Source organism: Aplysia californica, unplaced genomic scaffold, assembly GCF_000002075.1.
Source record: "Aplysia californica isolate F4 #8 unplaced genomic scaffold, AplCal3.0 scaffold00268, whole genome shotgun sequence".
NCBI lineage: Eukaryota > Metazoa > Mollusca > Gastropoda > Aplysiida > Aplysiidae > Aplysia > Aplysia californica.
This window is the reverse complement of record NW_004797538.1, coordinates 161,346-172,031: the sequence shown is the minus strand read 5'-3', so window position 1 is coordinate 172,031 and position 10,686 is coordinate 161,346. Positions and strand designations below refer to the sequence as shown.

The 10,686-nt window shown below is 40.4% G+C and overlaps 1 protein-coding gene across 1 annotated transcript in view; it reads right to left on the bottom strand.

Moving 5' to 3' along the window:
* Nucleotides 1-10,686, bottom strand: part of LOC101864156 (RNA-binding protein 26) — a 32,705-nt gene that overhangs the window by 11,380 nt on the left and 10,639 nt on the right. The window contains exons 5-13 of the mRNA XM_005101013.3: nt 9,773-9,922; nt 9,294-9,424; nt 7,539-7,754; nt 7,031-7,141; nt 5,175-5,285; nt 3,180-3,371; nt 2,201-2,467; nt 965-1,113; nt 42-287 (exon numbers count right to left, since the gene is read on the bottom strand). Coding sequence (XP_005101070.1) covers nt 42-287; nt 965-1,113; nt 2,201-2,467; nt 3,180-3,371; nt 5,175-5,285; nt 7,031-7,141; nt 7,539-7,754; nt 9,294-9,424; nt 9,773-9,922 — 1,573 coding nt within the window. The remainder of the gene's footprint in view (nt 1-41; nt 288-964; nt 1,114-2,200; nt 2,468-3,179; nt 3,372-5,174; nt 5,286-7,030; nt 7,142-7,538; nt 7,755-9,293; nt 9,425-9,772; nt 9,923-10,686) is intronic.

Below are 10,686 nucleotides of genomic sequence, written 5' to 3'. Positions count from 1 at the left end.
TCTGACGCAACACACAGAAAGGAAACAGCAATCCGACTCACCCCATCCCCAACACGGCCCCCTGTGCGCGTCGTCGACTGCATGAGTACGTCACGAGCTTCCTTAGCCCCACCAGCGCCGCCCACTTCCTTTTCCATGTCAAACTCGGCGGCGCGCTCCGGGTTGTGCCAGAAGAGCTTGATGAAGCGGTTGTTGAACACGGGCTCGGGGCTGCGGTACGCTGCAGTGGCCTCGCCATTGTTGGAGAAAGAGATGAGGGCAGCTCCCGTGTCACCCTGATACTTCACCTGCACATTACGTCAAACGTCACGCTTACAGAAAGGCTATATATAGTGGGTTTTTTAAGTCCTAGTAGGAGTTTTACGGCACTTGCAACGCAATAAGGTCATATAAGTGCCGAAGATTAGAGGTGTTACAAGAGAGTAACAAACACAAAAAAAAGGAGGAGAGAAGAGGACGATCGATGTTAGACAGCAAAAAAGAAACAAAACACACCAGAGCACCCGCCAACCATCCACAGCAACGTTTTACGGCGCTCACAACTGCATAAGACCATATGAGTTCCCTGTTGCAGTTCAGGCACTGTCCCACTGCGTCGTGACACATACAAAATCATTTTTTTTCAAGGAACAAGCCTTTTACAACTCTTACATTCCATTTCTAATTAGCGACAACCATTATGTTAACTTGGCAGAAACCTGGTGACGGTTGACAATAATTTAAATATGACAATAAAGAGCTACAGGCGTTGTTGACTTCAGCTTATTTGAGGCTCAAGACAATAATGTAGTAACATCCAATAAAATCATACATAGCATAAAATGAAAAAGATTACACCAAAATAAAAAATTAACACAAAAGAGCTTCATGCCTTTCTCAAATTGGTGATCAAACATCACTTTCACTGATTCAAAAACCAAAAACAGAGATTAAAGCTACTGAGAAAATGCGCACACATACATACCTGTATATTTGTGAGCGTTCCGAACTTGCCGAAGTGCTCGTTGAGTTTGGCAATGTTGTTCATCTCAGCGGGAATCTTCCGGACTTCCAACGTGAGATTGCCGGTTTTGAAAGGCTGACGGGGACCTTGAGGTCTGAAGCCACCACGATCTACCATGGATAAAGAAAATCTTATGTAATTCCGCTGGACTAATGTTGCTGGGCATCTAAAACTTTGGGATTACCATGAGTGCCATAACTTTAGTTTTAGTTTTAATAGAGGTTTTACGGCGCTCGCAACTGCATAAGGTCATATGAGCGCCAGAAGATTAGAGGTGTTACAAGAGAGGAACAAACATAAAAAAGAATGGGAGATAAGGACGATAGATGTTTGATAGGAAAGAAGGAGCAAACCACATCAGAGCACCCGCCAACCACCCACTTGAGAAACTTGTGCGATAACTTCCCTAACATTACACAAATGGATTTGTATAAAATGAAACACAATTCACACAATTTGGAAAAGGGATAAATATAGATGCATGAAAACAGATTCAGATTTGAGAAACAGATCTGCACCATGAGCATTGTAAGCAAATGTAAGTCGACATCTTTTGCCAAACACTAAATTATAAAAGATTTTAATTCAGATCAACGGTAGAGGAAAGAAAAACCCAACATACAATACTTTGCCTTCCAAATACTTTGACAAGGACGAACAAGACAAGAAATACAATGACAAACAAAGGAATAGATTAAATCAAAATTGCAATTTATCCCCTAAACAAAAACTACCAAATTCTAAAGGTCAATTTGGGGTTACTCGGGAATGTGTAAAAGATATTTACTTTCGATATCTCCTCTATAACTTTCACTACCATTTCCCCTTGATCTAAAAACCAAGCCTAGAGGGGGGTTTTTTGTCTTCATTTTCGTAAGAGTTTTACGGAACTTGCAACATAATAAGGTCATATAAGTGCCAAAGATTAGGGGTGTCACAAGAGAGTAACAAACACAAAAAAGTAGGAGGAGAGATACCGACGATAGATGTTTGATAGGAAAAAAGGAGCAAACCACACCACAGTACCCTCCAACCACCCACTTTTTGTCTTCAAAATGATGTAATTAAATCAAATGGACGACTGAAACATCTTCCCCCCCATCCCCACCATAAAAAAACCTCACAAAAAAAAAACAACCAACAAACAAACAACCAAAACCAAAACAACAAACGACCAAAATTCCGTCCCCCACTCACTTCCTAGCCTGTTGAAGTCAAAGCCTCTCTTCATGGGCGGGGGCCCTAGAGGGACGGGCAGAGGCTGCTGCAGCATGGGTGGTTTCTGCACCATGGGGGGCGGGGGGCCAGCAAACATGTGGTGGTGCTGGTTCACGTGGGCCATGCGGGGGGGAGGGGGGCCCAGGTGGACGGAGCTCGGGTCGTTGTCGATGGCGCTGTACGGCCTCTTGGCTGGGATCACGATGCGCGACGGCTCCTTCTCTGAGGCCAGGGTGTCCAGCAGATCTGTTCACAGGAGAGGTATGATTGAAAAATCAGGGGAACAAAAAAAACCCAAAAAAACTCCCTACCCCCCTCCCGTAAAATGTATACTATACCTGACTAGAGGCACGGTCTCAAGAGAATGAACTCGACACAAAAAGATAAACCAAAAAAATACAAGATACCGCAAGATAATAAATATCTTAACCGGCAGTAAATAAGCTCTAAGAATAAGTACCACTACTCAATGCACACAATGAGAGGACTTTGCTCAAATGCACCTAAAAAGGTTTAGAAGTTGGGTTTTTTAAAGATTTATTCTTCATTTCACAAGCAGATTCACACCAGTCTGTTTTCCACTTAGATATTGTAGAGACAACTATACGGGTGTACATACAGATCTGAAAGCTCCTCAATATTAGTATTCATGGACAGTTGAACAAGAAACTAATACTACACTATGGGCTGATTAACTTGTAAATTTCAAAATAAAAGACTTACATCGAACCTTCTAACATTGTTGTGGTAGCAATTGAATTATATATTATCAGCTAATATCAGTTATATATTATTCAGCTTCAACTGAGAAATGACAATTTGACCCTTCAAAACTATTTTGTTCAAAGTGCACTCTACAGTTAAGTGCACTTGACAAAACAATTCTGAGGCAACGAACAGTTAAGTTTAGAGGCCAGGGGCATATATCATCCATAAAGCTCAGTCATCTACAACACACCTTCTTCAAGAGCAGGCTCAAGGCGATTATTTAAGACGACCTCTCTCCTCTGGGGGAAGAACTGGTCAGGTGGAGGCGGACGGTTCAGGATCATCCCCGGGGGAGGGTGGCGGAGGTCAGGCACCGGACCACGCAGGAAGGGAGGTCTCGGGGGTCCCTGTAAGCCCGGGGCCTCAGGCATGTATGGCTCAACTGAAACACAAATTTATTGAATAAGGCTGTTAAAAATACTATTCACAAACCTGTTGATCTTATTTTAGTTTAACTAAGAGTTTTACGGCACTCGTAACACAATAAAGTCATATAAGTGCCTAAGACTAGAGAAGTGACAAGAGAGTAACATACGCAAAAAAGAAGAAAGAGAGATAAGGACGATAGCTCTTTCATAAGAAAGAAGGAGCGAACCACACCAGAGCACCCGTCAACCACTCACTGTTGATCTTTCAAGGATGGATTTCATGTCATACTGTACAAAAGAAGGTCTATCCAAGGTAGACTGCACAATGGGGTCTCAGGGACCTATCCTTTCCATGAGCTTTGTTCAGCCATCAGAGCAACCAGAAGAGAGCGTAACAATAGGAATAAGCACAATAGGAATAAGCTCTAGGCTTAGTTTCTAGATCAAGGGGAAAAGGTAGGGAAAGAAATAGAGGAATATCAAAAGAAAATATCATTTACGCATACCTGAGTAACCCTGAATTGACCGTGAGAATTTGGTATTTTTTGTTTAGAGGATAAATGGAAATGATCATTATTTAATCTATTCATTTGTTCATTTGTCATTTCTTTTCTTGTCTTGTTAGTCTATGTTAAGGTATTTTGAGGGCAAAACATTATTAACATTTCAAATTCCCCACAGGATGATTAAAAAACCCAGCAACGTGAAAACTTTGATAATCATTAATTAGATTTTTAAAAGAGAATAGCTTTTTTTTTTTTTAAAACCAACTATCTAACCTATGAGCAGAATACAGAAAGAAACTACCGTTTCTTTGTCTCAAAACACGGGACTAAAGAACTTGTGCATTAACCACAGGGCGATAAAGATTATTTCAGAAATGACAATTCAAAGCAAGACCACATAAGACTTTTTTAAAAACAAAAAAAACGTAAAACTCTGTTCTTTTAAAAGTAATGACTTTTTTTGTGTTGTCCCTTGCCCATGTCTAGGACATTGACGCCATCTGATTAGTAGAAAAATGTGCGTATGAGAGTGCCCTTTAATGTATAACGTACAAAGATGTTATGACATATAACTGCTACATATATATATTTAAGATAATTATAGATGTTTGTGAAGGATCTGAGAGCAATGAAGACTTTAGAAATGACGGTGATGGTGGTGATAAGTGATGATGTGGGATGGCGCTTACGTTTATAATTATAAGAAAACATGCTTCTGTTATTTGATTGTTGTTGTTTTTTAAAAAATAATGTTAGCGTTAGTCCTATCTTCCTCTGCTCTGATGAGTCACGAGGGATGTGGGCACCCGCTATCCCGTTCCCTACTGGAACCATCTTTAATGTCACCGTGAAGTTCAAAAAAAAAAAAAAAAGTAATGACTTGAAGGCCTAAAAGTATAACAACTGAGTCAAAGCAACACATCATTAAAAAAAAAAAAACTGAAAAAAAAACAACTGATCAAACTAAAATGTAGACCCACAGGATCAAAGCTGGCCACCACCAAAAGTATAAAAGAAAGCGCGCTCACACCCAACAGTGGAAGACACAGCCCCTGAGACCAACAAGTCCAGAGATAACGGGGAACAGACAAACAAATAAAAGCATAGTAATAAGTACAGCGTGACCCAAGTGCTTTCTTGTTGTATCTCCATTTTAAATAACAGTGAAAACAGTTCATAACAAAAAGTGAGCTTAAAAGAAGATGTGACATTTTCACTGTTTAAAAAAAATGGAGAGATATATATGACAAGAAAGCACTGAGGTCGCGGAAGAGATACAGTAGACTCAAGCGTCCACTCTCTCCACAGTACCGTGTGGTGGGGGCGCCCCGCGGATATTGATGCGCATACCGAGGTGGCCTGGAGGGGGCACTCGCAGGTCGGGGGGCACAAAGCCAGGGCCGCCCGGGGGAGCAGAAGCACCTGTAAGGGGGAGGGGGGGGGGGGGAGGAGACACCAAGCAGAGATGTTCACTCACCATCCTCACTCCATAAATATAACGTCTGGGCTTCAAACAGCAGACTTTCTCTAATTATTTTAAGCTACCAACATCTATTTACCAATACTGAAATATAAACACTACCCACCCCAGGGATCACCAAAGAAAATGTCCCAAAAGCAAGATCCGGCCTGCTGCCAAACTGGGGGGAAACAAACTTGAAAGATTCTGTCTGCAGTGTGTTCAGGAGTGAGAGCCACCAAAATGATTCAATTATTACATTGAATTTAGCGGTGCAAATTAAACGTGTTTTTATCAACTTCATAACTTCTGGCTAATATATCTCAATCTTTCTCTCTCTACTTTAATGAAACAAATCTTTGTTTTAAACACATTTCCTCCAGCAAAAAGGGACACCCTGTCTGTCCCTCCTCACCCCCACACACACACACAGATTCCACTTATTTTTTGTGTTTTTTTGTATTAAGTGTTTGATAAATCAATAAGTTGGTGAGCTTTATTCTATTTATTAAATCAATTAATTGATTTGCTTTGTATTCAGTGTATTGTACTGAAGCAAACCATTTATCCAGCCCCCCCCCCCCCCCCCCCCCCGTCAGCATTCTCCCACATCCAGAGCTTTTGGAAAAGTTTGGTGACCCCAGCATTATCCCATTCCTCAAAGTAGTCCACAGTCAGGGAGTCCATCTGATCAAATATAGCGTCCTGGACCATGTCAGAGGCATTTGATTATCTCTTAGAAAATAGTTTAAACAGCTTAGTCCAAGCTCCTAAGAACCCCCCCCCCCCCTCCCAATTGTTCCTTATTAGATCCTATTTGCATTTAGACACATTCATGAGCACTAATGAGCATGGGCAAGGCTACTTGCTAAAACACGCCAAAAAAAAGTGTTTCAACTTTACGAGTTCTTTATAAAACACACACTTTATATAAGAATTTGGAAAACAAATAAACTGTTGACAACAATGAGAATAAATATATTGTTCCTTTACAAAACATACATTGACAACCACATCAGTTTAGTTTTCGTAAGAGCTTTACGGCACTTGTAACACAAATGGATCAAATGTGCCAAAGACTAGAGGTGTTACGAGAGAGTAACATACACAGAAAAGGAGGAGAGAAAGGAAATAACAGACGTTTGATAAGTAAGGGGGAGCAATCCACACCAGTCTACAGTTTATCATGAGAGTAAATCAAAGTACATGTATATTTGAATATTGCAAGAACCACTTCTAACATTGATCAAATGTTGTGGCCTTCCTAGTAAGATTTACACAACAGCCTGAACTTGATATTTAATACCACAGATGAAAAGTCACACGCGTTAATACCAAGAGAGTGACAAAAAAGAAATTTGGGTGATTATTTTTGATCTTACACAAAAAATAACTGTTTCAAACTGTCCCTATTCGAGACAACAATACTTTCAAGAATTCTCCTGGTTCCATGGAGAAAAAACTTTCTGCTAAATTTTACTGTTCACGAAAGATTGTAGGCAATACCTTGCAATACCCAGAGTGTGATAGTATTGAGCAAGAAATCCAGAGAGCACAAAAAAAAAAAAACCCAACAACTCCACAACTAAAATCTGAAAAAGAACACCATCGCAACATGCCTCAACCTTTCACGAGCCATGCTACCACCACCCAACATGAAGGACACCGTAGCCAGACACAAAAAAAAGAGAGCAACACCAAAGATTACCAGAGGCAGTTGAGACGGGCAGGGTACCAGGGATGGAGACATCTTCCACCACCACTGGGTCAGAGCCGTGATCGTACGGGCACACGTCCCCAAGGACACAGTAGCCTTTCTCTGAAAGATGCGACAGTCCAAAAAAATGCTTTGAGGGAATCTTTTCCAGGAAAGCAACTCACAACACACAGAAAAGACATGTGACCACAAGACAGAGACAGAGAGTGATAAAAAATGTGACATAAAAAAAGAAAGTCATTGTAGTTCATCAGATAGAATCTATGTACTGAAAGCTGCTTGTTGTGCAATGAAAATAAAAATGATACGACAGACAAGGAGACTGCTGTCGCGTAATTCTGTTTAAACCTTTTGCGACAAATCTGGATATTTGAACATTTTTCCGTAAGCCCACTTCAAGAAAGGTGACCTTTACATGCGCCCTCATTTAGAAAAGAAAAGAAAAGAAAGAAAGAAAGAAAGAAAAAAAACCCCCCAAAAAAACCCAATCGACAGTCACCTTCAAAGTCCTGACACCTTGCCTTGCCACCAACTGTGACAGAAGGCGGAGGGCGCCTGGCGTCGTCGACGACCGGAACCATCCGGCCGTCCTCCCCGACCGGCCGCAAACCAACGGTGCTGGTGACAGCAGGCAGGTCATTGGTGGAGGAGGAGATGAGGGTGGAGTAGTCGTTGTCCTGAGTGGGCGTGGAGCCTCGGCTGTCTGGCTGGCGGACTGAACAAAGCGTGGGGACAAGATGGAGGCACGTCAGAGACACTGCTCACTTTTAAAGGGTTTAGTTTTAGTAGAGGTTTTACGGCGCTCGCACTGCATAAGGTCATATGAGCGCCAGAAGACTAGAGGTGTTACAAGAGAGTAACAAACATAAAAAAGAAAAGGGGGAGATAAGGACGATAGATGTTTGATAGGAAAGGAGAAGCAAACCACACCAGAGCACCCGCTAACCACTTACTTTTAACATGGTTATTATGAAAAAGGGGAACAAAAATTGTACATAAGAAAGAAAGCAATAGACAAAAAGACAAAAGAATTCACAAAGTAAAAGTAATGCATGAAGCAAGCAAAGCTATAAAAGCACTGGAAAAACAAGCACCTGATAATGGAGACTGAGAGTTCAGTAAAATCAAAACAAAATTAGCTGACTGCCTGGAGTTTTTACATAGAAGTTATGCATTTTTTAATCTTTGCTTCCTCTTTTTAAGTATTTACTTTAACTAAAAAGGGCAACAGAAAGCATATTCATGATTGATAATTATGAAATAAAAAGAAGGAATAACAGCTACCTCCAAAAATAAATTTTCTAAGTATGAAATTTCAGCAAAATAACAAAGACAAAATTTAAAACTGTACTTAAAAAAAAAGACTTTTACAAACCTAAAGACAGCCATAACACTTAAAATAAACTGAAAGAGGGAATGTCCATTCCTCACAACTGTTGTGAATGAGACAGTCATAAACTTATTAAATGTTCCCACAATCAAACAGGAACAGCCATTACGCATCAAAACAACACAGAAGAATTTAATGCTTCATTATAAATATAGAAACTGCATTACAAAGCTGACCTAGTGTCTACACATTTAACTATATTTTTCCCAATCCCCCGGACTTCAAAATTATTTTGACCATTTGACAGATTGATATTATCCAAAAGAAACTTAACTATCTCGTACACCAACTCATCTGTAGAGTAACATTTACTGATGGGCAAATTGAGTTACGACATTGAACTTGATAATTTGACCAAAATTGTCCCAAATTCACTCCCAGCCTCATCTGAGTCTTCCATGAACGTTGAAAACCCCTCCCCTAAAAAAAACCCACAAACTGTTATGCTGGCCATGGTCACAGACAGATGGCTAAATAATACAAACATGTTTTAAGAAAGTAAATGAGTGAAGATGTGAAGTTTGCCTTTAATTAGAACACTTTGTTGTATTTGATCAAGCTGCATGTAGACATTCATTTTTTTTTTCACAACCACATGCAAGTATATATAAAAGTAACATAAATTGAAGTCAGCTAAAAATAAAGACCCTGTATTGTCCAAAGCAGCAGATGCAAAAAGCAAAAATGATATCCCAGATATTGGAAGCTGTAATATGAAAAAGAAAAGGAATTATTTTTAAAAAAGAAAAAGGCAACTGCATAAGCAATAGGAGAGAAAGAACGGAAACAGAAAAAATTACAAGGGGAAGCATTAACTGGTTCCAGTTACCAGAAAATTCTGGAAAACCAAAACATGAAACTTACTATTCGATGGAGAGCGGGATCTGAAGCGATTGGCACTGGGTGGTCTACTCCATGACCTTGCTGGACGAGGTGACCTTGACCTGGATCTAGACCTAAATGACCTATACCGATCCAGTCGAGGACTGCGGGACCTGAAGAGAGAAGACGTATGGTGAAGTTATACACATATCCCTTACACAAGATGTCTCAAACTACAAAAAAGAAAAATCAAAGATGGCAAGACAGGAAAAAAGTGCTAATTTCAATACTTCCTACAAAAAACCAAAAGCAAATTAAAACTCCATTGACTTCACTGAAGCAAAACAAAGTCTGTTAATTAAATCATTTAAATGAAGCCGTAATTTCCCAATCATTCTCCCAGCTTCTTCTCTTTTTGTACTCAGCAGTCTGACCCCCAAATTCCTCTTGGCTCAGCAGTCTTACAGAATAAAGAAAACCTCGCATGACTTTATAATAATCAGCCAATAGGTGAGAATCACCTAAGACGTGGGCTCCGTGACCTTGCTCTTGGTCCCCTGTCCAGCGGCGACCTATTTCTTCTAGGACTGCGAGACCAGCTGCGCCGTCGGCCCCACCTGCGGTCTGGGGAGTACCTTGGACGTTCGTCGTATCTCCTCCGTCGGTCATCACTGTTGAGACACAGGTAAAAAGTGACATTAGAATGGGTAAGCTACATTTTTTGTTGTTGTTTTTTTTTGTTTAGTAGAGGTTTTTCTGCGCTCAAAATTGCATAAGGTCATAAAAAAAAGAAGGGGAGATAATGACGAAACATGTTTGATGGGAAAGAATTAGCAAACCACATCAGAGCACCTGCCAACCACCAACAAAGGGTAAACGGTATTGTGGGTAGTTGGCGGGTTCTCTGGTGTGGGTAAACGGTATCATAGAAACATGCCTATCATTTGAGCTGACAACAAAGCCAAAAGTTTACAGTTAGCGTCATCTATAGACTGATGAACACATCACAGGGTGACAAGCTGTACTTGATTCCACATTTGAGAGAACTTATATGCCATAAAATGGCTGGGAACAGAGTGACAGATAATTGAAGTATCAAAGAGAGAGTGTCAGTGAAAGAGCAGGCCATTCAATCGATGCCTTATAATCATCCACATGGGTACACGTAAGTGACAGATATTTCACATGTAAGTCTAGGAGGATCACAAACACCCTCAAGCTGACACAGTAAACTATTCAGTTAAGTGCCATTTTACGGCACTCACAACTCCAGTAAACCATAGCCTGTTGCCACAAAGAAAAGGCTTTGTAAAGATCATATTGTACCATCATACCGCAACAAAGCCAAATTCATTATAACGATAAAAGAGTTAACAATTTGCAGGACAGAATGATATTTTCGCCAACACAACAACAAACCAAAAGCAAAATCCCC